This window comes from Seriola aureovittata, chromosome 5 (genome assembly GCF_021018895.1).
Source record: "Seriola aureovittata isolate HTS-2021-v1 ecotype China chromosome 5, ASM2101889v1, whole genome shotgun sequence".
In the NCBI taxonomy this organism is placed as follows: Eukaryota; Metazoa; Chordata; class Actinopteri; order Carangiformes; family Carangidae; genus Seriola; species Seriola aureovittata.
The window spans coordinates 11,331,600-11,349,960 of NC_079368.1; the positions used below are offsets into that span (position 1 = coordinate 11,331,600).

At 41.4% G+C, this 18,361-nt stretch overlaps 1 protein-coding gene across 1 annotated transcript in view; it reads left to right on the forward strand.

Annotated features, from left to right (window-relative positions):
* The window catches only part of LOC130170069 (GDNF family receptor alpha-2-like), a 45,522-nt gene extending 27,478 nt beyond the window's left edge, over positions 1 to 18,044 (forward strand). The window contains exons 5-8 of the mRNA XM_056377191.1: positions 7,797 to 7,909; positions 8,929 to 9,069; positions 12,269 to 12,411; positions 16,817 to 18,044. Coding sequence (XP_056233166.1) covers positions 7,797 to 7,909; positions 8,929 to 9,069; positions 12,269 to 12,411; positions 16,817 to 16,954 — 535 coding nt within the window. The 3' untranslated portion in view covers positions 16,955 to 18,044. The remainder of the gene's footprint in view (positions 1 to 7,796; positions 7,910 to 8,928; positions 9,070 to 12,268; positions 12,412 to 16,816) is intronic.
* The last annotated feature ends 317 nt before the right edge of the window (positions 18,045 to 18,361 follow it).

The window sequence follows — 18,361 nt, forward strand, 5'->3', positions numbered from 1 at the left end:
CTGTGTTCTCACCATCCTTCCAGTGCATCCAACATGTATTCATATGGGACTACTGAGTCCAGAGAGTGACAATAGGCTATATTTGGATGTGCTTTTTTGGGTAGTGTGTGTGTGTGTGTGTGTGTGTGTGTGTGTGTGTGTGTGTGTGTGTGTGTGTGTGTGTGTGTGTGTGTGTGTGTGTGTGTGTGCATGTGTGCGTGTGTGTGTTCACGCATGTATGCAAGCAGAAAAATTCCCAGTCCATTTCCATGTCAGTTCACACAGCACAAGCCCAATGAAGCCTAACCCAAAGAGCATTGAGTTGTATATGTATACCGTATTGATTGGCTGAAGGATCAATGCAACACTTCTATCTTTGATTTATATCCATTGGTCTCCAGGCTCACTGGGTGCTCTTTGATTGAGTTCTTTGGCCACTGGTTTTCAAAGTGGGGAGATAATCGATCACTGTACAGGTAACCTGACCCAGTTTAGGAGATGTACTGTACCAGGCCGCCTTTGCTAACAGAAATCTCACAGACTGCAACACTCCCTCTTTTTCACACACACACACACACACACACACACACACACACACACACACACACACACACACACACACACACACATTCACTGCCCTAAATCAACAGTTGGTTCTGTTGTATCTGACAACTCCTTCACTGAGGGGAACGGTGTAGGGAGAATGACTGGCCCAGATGGCATTACCCTGTAGCTTCTGAGACAACTCTGACTTTTATCATCAGTTTTTCTCACTTTCTCTCTCTCTCTCTCTCTCTCTCTCTCACACACACACACACTATCTTGTGCTCTCGTACTTGTGAGGACCCTCAATGTATTCCCTGGCCACTAACCCTTCCCTAACCTCCTGTTCGCACATACGGTCAGCTCTCTATGATATGCTGTAACTTTAATGAGCAACCAGGGCTTAAATTTAAAAAAAAATGCTGTGTGGAATTAGATTGCTCAAGAAATTAACTACTTCGTTGAGTGTGGGTAAAGCAGAACGCCAGAAAATAAGTTCATAATGTCTATGTAAAAATGCAAATACGCCCAAAGCTCCAGACTCATGGGGATGCCTGCTATTAAAAATCTGTATTATATGTGTGAACAAGGCATTAACCATCACAACTACATGCCTAAGCTCAACGCTTTCTTATAACATTGATTAATTAATTTTTCTTTTCTTTTTTTCCTCCCTTTCATACAGCAGAAAATTGACAATTTTTTACCTCGCTCTGAGAGCAGCAAGGACAAACCAAGACAGTAAAGCTGTGGCTGTAAAACCAAAACAATTAGCTGAGAGACACTAACACGCTCTGTAGAGTTGAGCAGTCACTGTAGTTACATGCTTAAAACAGAGGAAAATAGACTTGAAATGTAAAAAAAAAAACAAAAAAACACTTCAGGTCATTGTTACATGCATATAGTGCATTTGAAACACAAGCCGTGACAAAAACCTTTGTAGACAGCTGTACTGATTAAAGTACAAGTTTATCTGTTCAGTCATGTGAAGAATGCAGCTGAAACAGAAAGAAAGTTCTTCACACATAGTTATATCCTTTGTCAATACAAAAGTATGGACTGATTAGCTTTAAACCTGAACCAAATGTGATCTGATTATGATCTATGGTCTAAAACCAAGTCGTAACCCTCAAACAGCCTGTAGAAGAAACAAGGAGATGTCCTCACTTTCCACAAATGTTCTCTCATGGTCTCAAAATCAAAATGGTCCTCACAATGACAGAAGTATAAAGGCATACACACACACAACAGATACAACTACTCATTTAAAAAGTTTGTGCTCAAGGTAATACCTTGACTGTTTCTATCTCCCTGGCTACAACACAAGCTATCAAAGTGAAGTGTCTTTTCTGATAGTGTAAAGCTCTGGTTTTGCAAGCAAAGCATGTGTCAATTGGTGACCTTTTCCTCATATATAGTACAGTTTTCTGCAGTGCGCGGCTTTAATCAGGCCTTAGCTTCACTGGAGACGTGCTCAGCTTGCTGGCTACACATGAGAGCGGCAAATGGGGGGTGAGAGGAGAGCGAGAGCGAGAGAGAGAGAGAGAGGGGAAGAGAAATTGTGAGAGGGATGGTGCAGGAACTGGAAATAAAGAGTTTTGTATTTAATTCCAATACATGGATTAGTATATGCCCATTTACTTTCCCAACCGTAATCTCTAAGGGAACATGGTATAGCGGAAAACTGCAGTCATTACCGCCTAGGCCTCATCCTTTCCTCCAATGGTACCGTATCTATTATTAATGCACACATTATCAATAGGGCTGCAGACTTACCTACAGAATGTCCGATGTGTGGTTTTGAATGTGTCAATTAGGGCCTGCTCTTTCACTCTTCATCATTCTCACTCTGAACTTCTCTTTGTACTTAAGGAGTCTCACTCTGAACTTCTCATTGTACTTAAGGAGTCTCACTGAAAGCTGCAGCAAGTAACTTTCTGGAAACTTTTCCCACAGAGTTGTCTGACATGTGACTAATAGTTCTATAATTACTGGTAATAACAACTTTTGCAGCGTACTGCTAACTCTTTTTTCAGGGACAGTTCATCCATTTTTTTGACCTGTACACTTTGTCAGGCGGATGGCTGTTTGCCTTGTTCAGGGAGTATTTAGTGAGTTAAGATAACCTTGAATAATCTGCTCAACCCTTTCCAAACAGACAGTACTGGGTTGTGTGTGGCACGCTTGGTTTAGCATTAATCCCAATGACATAACATTCAGTTGGGGGCTGTAAGATATCTGCAGCGGGTGGTGCACACAGAAGCAGAGACAGAAAGCGAGAGAAAGTGAGAAAGTAAAAGAAACAATGAATTGCAAGCCAATTTTCTGGTCACCAAACAAGGAACATTGCAATCATGCAGAAGTAAGTGTTTCAAAATAAAACGAAATGTGGGTTGATTAGATGAAAATGCAAGTTCAGACTGTTGCTCTTTTTATTTTTTTTACTTTGGATTTTCTGCTTAATAATGCAGGGGAGGTTGTGTCACCAGACAGTTTTTGTTGGTCTCAATTCTCTGCTGAGTAAGGGGGCGAAAGGTTGTGTCATGTGACAGCTAAGCTAAACTGCCTTGTGTTTTGACTGAATGCCATCTGTCCACATTGCCCTTTTAGAGTATTGACTCAGAATCCCAATGAGTACAGTGCTGCCAAAAAAAAAGGCAAAGCCTCTGTCCAGGCACATTGAAGAGAAAATAACTGTGGGTAAAATGGACCATCACCTCTGACCAGAGCAACACAGAGGGTCTCAGGGTCACCAGCAGAAATTTAGGTGGGAAAGCAGAGCAGAATGCAGCTGCAGCCGTTCAAAGTATAAGATTCTTGAGAGTGTCTTTTAGTGGAAAGAAAAAAATATCTCTGACAGATTTTATGTCCTTTTAATCAAAATATATTCTTCGCACTCCACTCACAAGGTCAGTGCTATATTGTTGGGTTTACATAAAAATGGTTATGACGTAATCAGCCGTGCTGCACAATGCAGAAAATTCAGAGCGTCAAAAGAGAGTAATAGTAATGCATCAGTATTGCCGAGCCGCTTTGTTTGCTTTGGCTTTTAACATTTAGTGACACAAGGACACACAAGGCTGTTGAGTCCTATTGATTGAACCGGGGTCAAATTCCCACACCATGAGCTTGCACATGAACATTTGAGGCTGCAATGACAATCAGTTTGTTCGACAGTGACAACAGGACATTACTGACAGAGGAGAGGTTAAGAGAGGAGAGGAGAGGAGAGGAGAGGAGAGGAGAGGAGAGGAGAGGAGAGGAGAGGAGAGGAGAGGAGAGGAGAGGAGAGGAGAGGAGAGATAAGGACAGATGAACACAACATACAAGAAAAGAAAGGCAGGGGGGCAGAGCGGAGCAGAGAGAAACATCTTTTGTTTTTCTTATTTGCTTCATGTAACTGCTATTATGTTGGCAGCTATTGTGTCATGCTTATTGTTATGCTCTCTGTAGATGAGTGAAAGATATGGTTCCTAAAGCCTCTCTAGGCTGATGACTGAGGGAAGTGATAAGACTGAAGAGCCGTAATTTTCGCATTTAACAGAAATTATCATCCGTAGAAGAGATCATATTTGCAGACGGAGCACAGAGGGATAGTCTCTAAACCAGATATGACTCTCAATAGACTGTTGTTTTAATGTAGAAAGGCAGCTATTAGAGGATTTTGGAGTCTGATAAACGTTTTTCCTCCTGCCTCTCTTTCTTCATGAGGAAATGGTTTCCAAGGCTGACACTCATCTGATTTGAGTCACATTGTTTGTCATGGGCATCAAGTGATAGGAATAAGAATCCATATAAAAAGCCATTAGTTTTCTATTACTGCCAAGCTGGATGGACAGGCACTCAGCGCTCAGCCGAATCACTGTGTTTAAAGTGTCAGGTTGGTTGAAAGAAGTCTACCTCTGTGGGGGCTCCCCTGCCACTTCCCTGGGGGCTGAGTGGCTGAAATGACCATAAAACTCTGTTGAGCTAGACAGCCTGTAATTTCAGCAGCGAGTGGCGCTTCGCCGAGGTATAATGGAAAGCCCTTGGAAGCCATGAAATGTGCTGCATCCCGGTGCTGGAACACCATTGTCTGAACACTCAGGACACCTCTCTAAACTTTAAATTACTGTTTTTAAGCCATCATTGTCTGAAAGAGCTCCGCTTCTATAAAGAAACACGGTGCTTGTTCGGTTTCTTTAATCTTCAGTGGTCTTTGCCTTTCCTACAGAAATCTGACGTTTACATTTTTTTTGTTACAGACCCATTGCCCATAAGAAATAGAAAAATGGAAAATGTGGTTCTAAAGGTTGCTTTGTATAGGCACAATAGAGTTGTTCTCTCTCCCCTGTCTGTTGTATCTTTTTTGTCATTTATGGCGTGAGTGTGGGTACAAGTACCTTCTTTCAGTGTGAACAGGAATGGATTAGAGAGGGTTTCAAGTGAGGAGGACAGGTGTGGAGAGGGGAAGCTTTGTATTTGTGTGTGTGTGTGTGTGTGTGTGTGTTCTTATTTCTTGTGAATTAACATTAAGCATTGTGTATCGCTATATGAGTGTGCGTGTGTTTGCATGTGTCGACTTCTGTGTAACTCGCTGCAGCCATGGCAGAGCGAGCATATGTCCCGTTTTCTGAGGCGAGGCTCTCAACGTGTTAGCAGCACGTCACGTCGAGAGGCTCTCCGGGTGATTTGATAGGAGGGCGGATGGAGATGGAGTCGGAGTAATGAAGTGAGTCTCAGTGGGGTTTGCTGCTGGAGGCCCAAGCTCATCACACCACACTGGCTTCTGTGGTGAAAGACACAAAGAGAGAGAGAGAGAGAGAGAGACACACACACACACACACACACACACACACACACACACACACACACACAAGCAGACAGACAGGGAGATTGTTACCTCATCACCCTGTATCCACCCTCCAGCCAAATCTGATGTCTTCTTATTCACAGTGTCGGGATGCAGCATAAGCACATTGCAAAAACAGACTCTCTCTGATTGTATTATGGTCACATGTATGAGTTTCCTGAATGACAGTGTCTATCCTGTCGAAAGCAATAGATTCTGTTTTTATTTGTTTATTTATTTATTTTTGCAGATAAACATGCAGGTTGAAGCTCAGTGTAATTACAATGCCTCTCATCTGATCCAATTATTTTAGAACCTTATAAAAAAGGGCCAAAATGATAAATATGTGATCAAGTGTCTGCACTCATACAGCTGCAATGCATATTTATAGACAAGGCAGGACGTTCATTTCTGTGATAACATTCCACCTGATGCACCTATCAGCGCTTTGTTCTTATTTCTTTTTAACATGGATCTCTTGCTCAATGCATGAATGCAATGCTGTAGATGGATCTGACAAAGTTTATCATGAAATGCAGTATAATTTAGTCACTTGATAAACAAGTCACATGTGTAAATATGAAAATATATGCAGAGGCTTTGTTCACATATTGTGGCCAGTATTGCTGTTATTCGGTCAAAAAGTATGTATTTCATTTATTTACAAGTGCTACATCTGTAGCGTTTTAGCATGAGGTGTTATCACATCCATTTTGAGACACCACCAGGTAAAGACTTTACACATTTTTCTTGTGTGAATTGCATTTTGTGAGTTTTATGGAACAAATCAGCAGAGAGGAAACTTTTCCTGCTGCACAAATTAAGGTAAATTTTTACATTTTGTCCACACGGACTACAGCGTAAAAGCATGAGCAAAAAAAAAAAAAGACATAAAAAAGGGGCTACTTTGTATGTAGAGCATATGAGGAGCATGAGCTGTCATTATGAGTTTTTATATATGGACAGCTGCATTAAAAGTGTAAAAATACGTGGAAGTGAATCTGTCAGATCAATGAAAAACCTGGTTAGAGTAAAACATGTCAGCCTCTTATGTAGACAGGTTTTACAATTTGTTAGAATAACATTGAAACAAAAAGCCTTGCCTTCTTCATGTGAAGTGAAAGACAGAACTTCTGATTTTGGCACCAGGAGAAAGAAGTGTCTAACTAGAAGTGGCTAGTGGCTATGATAAGATTAGACTAACTAAACTATCTACTGTACAGACATGAGGGTATTTTCCCCAAAATATCGAACTATTCCTTTAAGCAGCACCAACATCACTGGCTTGAGATAAATCCTAGCACTCTGGCTGGCATCTGGATGACAATTAGTTTCTTTATGGTAATTAAAGTGTGTCACAATGAATCTGACAATGATGTATTGCTGTTAAAAGTCACCCTCATATCACCTTTTACATAAAAAAAAAAAAGAACACTGAAACAAATGACTTTATAACAGGCTGAGAAAAGAGGAGAAGGTTATCACAGCAGCTATCATGAATGAGTCGACTCAAATGCTGTTTATCAGTTATCGACTCGGCCAAAAATTAGGAACCAGTCACATATTCAGTCAGTCTGCACTCACTAAACCTGTTTCTGTGTGTGTGTGTGTGTGTGTGTGTGTGTGTGTGTGTGTGTGTGTGTGTGTGTGAATGTTTGTTTGTGTTCGCAAAGGACAACACAGCCTGAGGTACGTTAGAGCACCTTTGAACTTAAGGCGGCAAAAAGTGGTCAGACCAGGTCAGAGTAAATGAGTCATGACAGAGAGAGAGAGAGAGAGAGAGAGAGAAATGTGCAATGGATTGTGATTCACTTAGTGGGCAGCTGTGATGTGAACAGTAGAGACAGAGCAACTTTGCACACGCTACTCCCAATAAACCTACTTAAGTGGATTAGCAATGCCACCCCGGGGGCTTCCACAGACTTAAAGCTCTTATCACAAACACACACCGAAACAAAACATACTATTTTTATCAGTTCCCTCAGTTTGTGGGGAAAGTGAGTATGGGAGACAGTTGAGATGTCCAGGATAAGCATGAAAGCTACGGCCAGAAGAAGCATGTGATATCATTCTCATCCTTACACTAATGCCCCTGCCTTTAGGTTTATGTTGCATGTTGTGAAGATAGTAAATAGCTAGCCGGTGCTGAGGCGTGAATGAGACGTGGTTGCTATTCAGCACACCTGTTCGAGCAGCCCGGAAACAGATGTTGCATATACTTTCCCAGTTTTGATGCTGGTCACAATTGGCAGCTGCTCTTGAGGAAAAACGGTGCCAAAAAATTAGGCCCAGTGCTTTGAATTTGTGTATGTGTATGTGTGTGTCTGTGTATGTGTGTGTCTGTGTGTGTCTTTGTGTGTTCATCTGTCATATGATTGAAGTTTATGACTGAGCCCCTGCCTCTCTTTCTCTGTCTGTGCCGTGTTTCATGTTTGTTGTGCAGGTCTCGGCTGGCTGATTACCTGGTAAACTGCTGGATGACTCCGCACGCAGCGAGCACCTGTCCCAACCAAGACAATCACCAAGCCTGCTTGGCCTCCTACGCAAGGCTCATCGGTCAGTGCTGCCAAGACTGTGGCTGACACTGTGATGTAGTGAGAGTGTGTTTGAGAGAGAGAAAAAAAGATTGATTGAAATGGCAGGAGACATACAGAAATGCACATTTACCTCCACATCGCACAATATTTTTCTGAAATTTCAGATACATGGTGAGATAAAGAGTGATGGTTATAGGGCGTTTGAAGAAGAGACAGTCTGACAGCAGTCTCTTGTACCTTAATTTTTATCATGACAAGCAGGCAGAGCAGTGAGACTCAGTTTTTTTCCCACCCTCCTACTCTGATATCTCCCCCCAGCACACTGGACATCAGTTCACTACTAAAAGTAATTAGTGAATAAAGCCACAGAGAGAGTGTTTACTTAATTAAAACACTTGATGACCATCTGTTTGCTCATAGTAAATGTTGCTCAAACAATGTGCACAGACTAGTTCGTGCATATTTTTCAATCCCAGCCAATGTTTGATAACAGCACCTTGGTCATGTTGTGGCAGCATCAGAGAGCTTGCAGAGCCTCCAAATGCAAATGTACGTGAAATACCATTTTTAGCATAGTGGTTGCTGAAGTGTCCATATATATTTCAGAATCAGTCAGTGCTTCCCCGCCATGTGTCATACATTGTGCAGTATGAAGTGATGATATGCCATGGAGCTTCCCGGACTTCTCTGGAAAATGCTACACAAAGTGCATCTAACACCCCTTGCTCCACCTGAAAGCATTGAGGCAAAATAAAATGTTTTAATACAACAGTGCTATATTCAAGCCGCAGACACACTTCCTAAAGCACCTACTTTGCAAAATATTCATAACGTAATGGCCTCTTTACATTTAAAATTAAGCATTACAGAATACTTCACCTTCCCATTCCTATGACTAACATCTTGTTGTCCATTTTACATACTATTTGCAATAAATGTAGTCCATTATTGTCCATTAGTGACCCATAAATGTGTGTCCTAATGTGCATATTGTTTGTGTGTTTGTGTGTCTGTGTTGTTGTGTGGATGCCCTCACAGGGACCGAAATGACTCCCAACTATGTGGACAGCAGCTTCTCCAACTGGACCATATCCCCGTGGTGCACCTGTAAGGGCAGTGGAAACCAAGAAGAGGAATGTATGAATTTCCTGCGGTACTTCACCGACAACACATGCCTAAGTGAGCCATCCCGACACAATGATACTCTGCATGCATCTGAGACGTGTTTTGTAACTGACAGGGTTCCAGCATGTGATATTGATAAAACCACAATTGCGTGATACAGGAGTTTCTCCTGCAGCCATGTAAGGGTAGAGTGAGCCATGAACTTCGATCTAATGCAACTTTAATAGTTTCATGTCAGATTCTGTCTTTCTGTGTTGTTGAGCTCTCCTGTCAGATTACTGTGGATGTGATGTTGTTGAGGGGTGGATGGTGGTCAGTGGAGACTGAATGTGGAAAAAAATTAGGTGAAAGGCATCAGCTACTTTAGACATCCAAGTATTGAAATGTCAAAAGAAAATTAACTTAATTTAAATTTTAATTAACTAATTTCATTTAAATTGAACAAAAAATAATTTATAATTTATTTTATTTGGTTATTACAAAGGAGGAAATAAAGCCGGAAGGCTTAAGAGAGAAATATTTATGGATGGATGGATTGATGGATGGATGGAAGTTCTGATGAAAATTTGCCTGCTACATAGTTTGATACAGCTTATCCACAGACACTCCTTTGCCCACTGATTAAGTTGAAATTAAATGTTCTTAGTTCCTCAGAAACGAGTCATTTCTTATCATTTCTCATCCCTCCTTTGGGCAAGATCTGCCCAGACTTTAATACAAAAGAAACCATTTGCATGTCATTTTCACATTCAATCTGAGAGAGTTAAAGGGCTTATCCCTAACAGCAGAAAAATGTCATGAAAACGGAGAGATCTAGCACAAATGAAATAATAGGGGGAGCTAAAATACATATCATCTGTACATCTAATGCATAACACACAGAATGCAGCATGACAGAGTGGTTACCTCAAACATCCTTATGCTTTTTTCACTGAGAAGTAAAATACAGAGATCTCCCTCCTTGCTATGCCGGAGCGAGCAGTGTCATCAGCGCTACAAGACACCATTGCCTTTAACATGTTCCATTGTGTGGATAATGCTTTCAGACCATTTCAATAGATTGCTGGGGTACCGTTTTAGCTGAGTGTGCAGGATGAGGGATGAGGCTGGGAGCTGAGGAGGCGTCTTGAAAAATAACACAAAATGCAGCATCTCCTCTCTGCAGTCAAGGGGAACGGGCGATAAACTTCGACACACCAGGGAGGAGAATATACACAAAAACACACATATACATAGATATATGTGTCTGTGTGTGTATGTGTTTGTGTGTGTGTCTTTCAGCTCCCCATGACCCCCATCTTTCCACTTTCACTGTTTCTGCAGTGTGAATCATTTCTTACATTGATCGACAAACCAAAGCACATTGCAAATGAAAACCAGGTGTTCGGCAAATAATTTACTAATAATCTACACCTCTCCCCCACTTTACCTGACAAGTTCAAGCAAAACAGTCAGTCAGTCCAGCAGATTAATACTTTTAGAATATACGTTTGACTAAAATATGTGGGGAATCCAGCAGAAAACATTCCAGGATATTATAATGACAGTCCATACATAACCCTGAGTCCCTCCTCTATCTATCTTTCTTCCCTTTTTTCTTTCCTCCTTTATCTCTTACTCCATCTGTCCCTGCAGGTAGGGCAATGCAGGCTATGCCCAGGGGTTAAAGGAAAACTTATTCAGAGTTATTAAAAAATTGAATTGCTATTGGCAATGAGCTTAATCACTCTGTGGAACATTTGGGCGCAGTAAAACATCCTGTGTGCAGGCCCTCCAGCCAACTAGTTTGATTTATGACTTTAGTCCCCCATCTTACAGCATCTGTAGGGGGATAGCTAGCTATAGCCAACCCTGACAAACAGATGCGTAACATCGCATGTCTCAGCAGTGCTTCACCAGCTCTTCACTGCAAGGATTAAAGTTGCGAGGCTTCACTCTGTTTCTCTCTCTGCTTTTATTTTCCAGCAGCAGCCCAAACACCAGTGTTGAACAGAATGAGAAACATGAAGGATGATTTTGTATGTGTTAAGTTTGCAGGTGTATGTGTGTGTGTGTGTGTGTGTGTGCGCGCCTTTGTATGTGATTTGCTGTACAGTATGTACACTTGTGTGTGCGTGCAGCACTGCGTAGGCGGACAGAGGATGTGACAGACAAATCTATGTGTCCATGCGTTGGGATTACTAAAGACTGTGTGTGTGTGTCCATCCGATAATGCATGTGTGTTCCACAAGTATCCTATCTGTCCTCCCTGTGTGTTAGTGGGGAAATGCCATTTCTCCTTTGTTTGGGAATGTTTTGAATTTGATCAGTAACATAAATCTATTCAAAGTCATCTCTGCATGCTGACCTTATAATGGAGGTGGTTGCCAAGCAATTACATGCCTTGCCTTCTCTCTGGCTGAACAAAGAGAAACAAGCCTCATGTTTTAAACAGATGAGCAGTGAAAAGGTACTCAGCCCCTATTTTGCCATATCTAGCTGAAAAGCTGACTGAACAGGGAGTTATCACAGTTTTGCAGAGACTCACACATGCACTTAGACACAAAATTATACACATGCATACAGTACATCTGCAGGCAGACACACAAGCACTCATATGCATTCACAGACCGCTGTCCTCTCTTTGAGCTGATTGATTTGCTACTTTTAAAAGATTCCATTTCTAATTGTACAACTGCCGGCAAACATCATCATCTCAAGTGCAGATATTATACCACTGTTTGGTCAGCTGGTTGCAATTTGACAGCGTCTGTTGCAACATAAAAGGGTTTTTGTAAGGAGCTAAGGACACGAACCAAAGTTGTTTGGATTTGATAAATGTGTCCACTGTGTCACCGCAGGATTCACTTAGGGAAGCATAATTAGTAGCTAAATTGATAGCATGAACATGTTAGACATTCAAAGAGAAGGCACAGACTCAAATATTAAACATAAAACAGCATTGGTATTTTGTAAGACAGTAAAATCCTCAGCAGCCTCCCCCGTGACAGATCTCACAAACAATCCTCAGATTGCCGTTTCTGATTAGTTTGGCATAAAACTCTCAAGCTTGTTCTGCCTAAGCAAAAAGAGTGCCTTTCCATTCTCGTGTTACTCCTTCCTTCTTCAATCCCTCTCTGCCCTCCCTCATTCCCTCGGTTGCCAAAGATTGGGCAGGGGACCAAGAAGTTGACTTAGAGCTGTCTGTCTGCTAGCTGGCTTCTTGCTGGGATGGTAGTCAAAAACAAATGACTTTATATCTCTGTCCCTGCAGGAAATGCCATTCAGGCCTTCGGTTATGGGATAGACAACATGCAGAACAAAAGTGTTTCTGTCCCAGGCACCTCGGCGATGACGAAGACGGGGTGGGATTGGACAACGGGCACCTCGGAACCTCCATTTGTCGCCATCCCAAAGGTAATAGGTTTGCACTGATTGTTGCATTGCATGGGATATTACAGATGTTAAATTTATATGCAAAAATGTAACACAGAGTCATTATTTCCTGGCTGCTTGTCAATCAGGTAGGCTTTTTGAATTAAGGGTGTTAATCCTGGAGTCTATTATACTATATATAGGTCAACCCATTGTGTAAAATTTAAACAGATATGATTTGTTGCAGCACAAATATATCCATACATGTTCAGCAGTTTCCAGCAACTTCTTTGCATAAATTTGAGAAAATGGACCTATTACAAGAAGAACCAAAAAAAAAAGAAAAAAAACACTCCTCCACTCAGTTTCCATGAAACGAGGATTTTGAACAGTGGCAAAATCATAAAGCTCAATACTCTGCACCATTCACATTCACATCACATTCAATCTCTATGCTTGTTAAAGCAATTGGCACATCAGAACAGACGCTTTATGATAAGACAGTTTATGCTACACCCAAGATGATGACATTTGGTTGAAATATTATATTTCTCTCACACACAATGAAATAGTGAAAGGAATGGGGGGTGGGGGTTTTAATCTGGATTAGAGGTTCTAAAATACTGGCCCAGGGCCTGTTCTCTGCTGAATGCCGTCTACTCTGAAGACTGCAGTCAACTCTGCTATAACTGGGTTCACCGTCTGGAGCAGAAAACATCATTCTTTGCTGTGCTGCAAAAATGCATGTGTGTTTGTCTTTCAATGGAACTGCACTTCATTTTCTCTTCGAATAAAATGTGAAAATGACCGAAGAATATTGTCCACCACAGACCTCCTCTCCCTCTCTGTCTCTCATGAACAGGACAAAAAAATTTCACTTTGCACTTTGAGCCGACGAAGGGTTTTTCTTTTTCCTCTTTCTTTTTTTATCTAGCTCTTGAGTTTGATTAGTTTTCAAAATGAAATATTGTTTTGTTTTACAGATGTATTTTAGATGTGCCATGCAGCCTTCTGGTGTAAGACTAATGATGTTTTTCACCTTTGCAGTAGACCCAGTTACCAAGCTTGGCTGAATTAGACACTGTAGTATGAAACTGTACTTTGTAAAACCTTTAGCTGCAGCTGCCACCGCTTCCGCTGCTACTGTTGATGTTATTGTTAATGTAATTTTTCGGTGACTATTACAGGTACACACAAAATCCAGGCAGCGTGCAGTGTTTATGGATGCAAATTTGCATGCTGACTGAATGACTACCATTAAGACATCTATTTTGAGTAATTCCAGGGGCTTTCACAGCCATTAAATGGTCACACTGCACCTGAGTCATGCAGTATTGTCCTTTATGCAGAAACCCTCATTGTTGTGAAGACAGCAAATTAAAACCTTAAAAATGTTGCAAAGAGGAGAATTAATGAACAAGCGCCACTGATAACAATTACAATGTGTGTGTTTGGAAAAGGTATTGGAGAGAAAGAAAGAGAGAGAGAGAGAGAGAGAGGATGGCATGGAGAGAATGGATGGTGGAGGAGCTTTCTCCAAGGGTTCTGTGTGTGTATGTCGGTATTGATGCACCGCTCTTTGCCTGTCTCACTGCAGCGTGGTGTTTAATTTATTGTAAAAATGGTAATTAGGAAACAATAAGACGTGTGATTACTCAAGCAGGAAGTTTATAATTAGAGAGGGAGCTGTTAGGGACATTTTGGGCGGCCCTGTGTTCTCAGACAACTATGCCTGGCAATTAAAACTTGTCAAACTTCCATGGCAGATAAATTGGGGGAGTGTTGTTATGGTATGAGTCCTCTTGGCAGAAGACTGACTGTCCAATGCTGTAAATCTCAAGGCGGCCAGCGTGGGCCCCATAGTAACACACATACACGTGCAGGCGCATGTGTACAAACATTCTGGGTAACAGAATGTATTAGGTTTGTGATGGATGGATGGATGGATGCCAAACAACCATGACATCAAGGGACACCCTATAATATAAAGCACAGTTAGAGAGGAGTGGGAATCTACGGTCTGTGACTAAGCCTGTTCATGTCAGTCATACTGCTGTCTTATAGACTATAGAGTATTTTCAGCTAATTTAGATGCTAATTATTCAAAATGTCACTGTCAGTGGTTGTGGGCTTTATCCCATGCTCAGTGAGTACACATATGGGCTGAAGCTTCGTCCTTAGAGTATTGTAAGTCAGAGGGGTAAGTCCTGCTTTGTTTATATTGAGAAAAACAATTGCTTTTCCCATATACTAATGTGTTTCTGTGGAGTTTGATGAAGTAAATAGTTAATTCCCAATGATGTCTGTGTTATATTCCCAGGGTCAGTGCGGGTCTCACAGATAAGATGGATTTTGTGTGGGTTATAATTGTAATCCTGATTTGAATTTTAATGCCCTCACTTAACAGATTCTTGAACAAGGAAGTGTTTAAAATTGAAATATTCATTTCTAATTGCATTCAGTTTCATTTACAATGTAATATAAACCAACTTGTCTGTGTGAAAATCCCCTCCCTAACCTCTCTAACCATTGTGAAGCTGGCGTTGTCTGTGTTCCCATGTAACACTGTCATGTTGATTTTCAGCTCAATTGAATGGAATTGATTGTGGACAGAAACTACGTAACTCAGGGTTATTCGATAGCTAGCCTTGGGAAAAGCAGCCCCACCGCACTGTAAATTTGACAGTGCTGATCAATAATGAAAACACATGCTGTCTACATGCGTGTGTAGTTACTTGAGTTACCTGAATGACAAGTGTGATAAACTCTTATCAACAGCTTAAATAAATACTTGTAAATGTTTTCCATCCCCTCTCTCTCTCTCTCTCTCTGTGTGCATGTGTTAGAGCACGGGGAGATAATAGTCTGTTTTGACATTTTCTGTATTCCATCATGGTGCATGTGTTTGTGCTTTTAGCCACTTGTTTATGTGTATGTGTACCGTCTCACAAGCCTGAGTGTATGTGTGGATATTGGCTGCAGCCAGAGATCTGGACTCATGTCAACAGGCTGCTGCCACACATCACTGCCCTTGCTAATTAATTGGCTTTTAGTCGCGGATGTGTTTGGTGCATTGTCAAGCTACCCATTGCTTTTTTTCCCCTTCTTTTGGCAACTGTCACTTAACCATTTCTTTGCGGTGTAGAGTGAAAGCACAAGCCCAGGTACTGTGATAACTGTAGCTATTTTGGATACCCTTTATCTCTCTCCCTCACTCTCCCCTCTTCCTTCTCTCCTATAAGAAAAAAATATGCCTGTCTAGTTAATATAATTCAACACTATTTTCTTGTTTCATTATCATTTTTTTTCTTGCCTTTCCTTGTTCTGTTAGTAGATGAGGTGCTGCTAGATAACATCAGAGTAGATGTTTTTTTCTATGTACAGGAAAATGGACCAAAGTGCAATCTCTGCAAAGGTTGCATTGGTGAAAATAAGGTGAGAGGATGGTGGAGGAGGATGAGGAGGAGGAGGAGTAGGAGGAGGAGAAGAAAACGTTTCATGTTCCTTATGATGTGCCTCTGTATTGCTGTGCTGGACTGAAATTGGTGCCTCCGCAAATTGAGCGAGACTACTTTAACTTGGAGGCAAATGGTTATGCTTTGTGATACAAGAACCCGAGCAAATATAAAAAGTATTCAAGATGCTAACAATTTTATGGAAAAGCACAGAAGTCCATTGTAGTGTGGATATAACAGTGTAACTCAGGAGGCCACAGAGTTTAATATGTGGATTCATGTGTTCCCACTGCTCTCTGCCATAATGTGACAGTGCGGTAAAATGCACGGCCTGCTCTCTGTTCACACACTGTAGGCCTACACGAGTTGATTTTCTCTTGTGCATAACAATAAACATTGTAGTGTTTTGTTTGTGTGCAGTCAAACTGCATACAAGGGGTCTTGCAACTGTTCTGTTCGGCCACTACTTGCTGTAATTTATGCCTTATGAAATATTGAAAGAAACCCACAGCCGCTGCTGGTTTCTGTTGTGTGTGTTTGGCTTCATGGCATGTTTTTCTTGTAAATAAAGTCTGTAATGATAGCTTTAAAAACTGTTTAGAGACTTGCTGGCGCAACCTGAAAGAGTTTAAGAAAAAAGTCCTCACAAGAAGCTTTCCTTTGTTGCCAACTTGTTTAAGAAGCAGAGAGCATACTAAGCAGCAGGGGCTTGAAATATGCTTCACATATCAAAACATTTGGTGGATCAAACACTTAATGTTCGTGCCAAAGTGGGTCTGCTATGGATACATGTAATTTCCCTCTCTTACTCTGACTTTCACACTCGTGTTTCCTTTTTTCTCCTCAGCTCTGACCCTGTCCCGTCTCACCTCCCCGCTGTCTCCTCCTCCTCTCCCTCTTCAAATGCCAGAACAGGAGAGTAGCATGAGTGTCTGAGTCATGTCTAACCTTTACACATCTCTCTCCCTCTGTGTGTCCCTCTATCTGCCCAGTATCCTGAACCAAGAGACGGTGGCCTGGGCAAAACCCAGGGCCTGCCAGAGGATCACTCTACCTGCCTGTGTGCCAACATCTGGGCTCTGCTTCCCGGCCTGGCTTTGGCTCTTGTCCTGGCCCAGCATGCCTTATAGAAGTGCCAGGAGGAGAAAAAAGAGGTCATCCACCCACAAGCTGATCCCAAAAGCAGAAGGTGTTATTTCTGAGACTGATATTAAGAAGGCTGAATCTCTGGGCAGTTGACATAAATGGCATTTATGAAAGAGGAAAAACAAAAGGAGGTGGAAAATGTTGAAATTTTACAAACTGTGAATTTGTTGTTCATTTGATGTATTGTTTGGGTGGACCACAACTGTGATGGAGTACATGGCTTTAAAAAGGACCCTTGATAGGAGAGGCCATGAAGGCCATTTTGTGGGAACGGCTCTCCCTCCGACTGAGACACCAAAACCCGGAAGACTGAAGCTGATCATGTCAAAGACTCCTGTACTTTTCTCACCAAAGGAGGGAGAGAGGGAATGAGCAACATAATTAAAAGAAGGCAGAATTGACAGAAAAGAAATTGTTGCAGCAAGAAAAGGAATGAGCATGAGGTAAATGGGGTAGAGTGAGAGCGAAAAGAGAAAAGAGAGACATATTTCTGCTATCAGTCACTCTTTTTTTTGTCTTGAATTGGCTCTCGACTTAATCTTCTCTTGGATGAACAGACCACAAATTTAGGGGCGGGGATGGGGGATGATTACATTCTGTCTCTTCAACACTAGTGTAAACTCTAAACTGTAAAGCCTACTCAGTGTTCTAAGTGTTGGTATAGTATCCGTGACCATAATCAATCTACCGTACAGCTCTTTCATTTGGGTGCTACAGTATACTTTTTCAGCAGGCGGCGAAAAAGAACTAAAGATGGCGACGTTAACAGTAAATGGTTCTCTGGTCATTTGAGATGTTGTTGTTGATGACTGTGGGTGTTCGTCATACGTCCACCTGCACATGTGTATATTTCTGTCTCTATGTATATAAACAACGATTTTCTTTCATTCAGCCTAATGATATCTACAGTACCTTGAGTGGACATTACTGTATGCTAAGATGGCTCTGTATTGAGTATTGATACTAATGGAAGGCCTTCATTATCTGCGTTTATATTTGTCTATAAAGGTTTGATCACAAAGAATGTATACAGGGATGAGATTAAACGAGCTCACACTGCTTGGAAAGCCATAACCTGTGTCTGAGTATCATGCTGTGTTCACCAAGTGTGTATGGGCAATTATTACAATGTGTGAGTGTGTTCATGTTTACATGCAGAAGTAAATAAGCTTATGAGGAGCAGGTTAAATTGCTATTGTGGGGCTTCATATTCTCCCTCAGAGAGCAGAGCAGAGGTTATGACGCATTGTTTAATTGCAGGGTTTATCAGAGTAAGGACAGCCACCAGTTTTTGAGAGTGCTCGAATGTGTAATTTCCTTCTCTATTGTTCCTCATTTAACGGAATATTTTTTAAAGGTACCATGTAGTAGAATAGAAATGAAAAGATTTC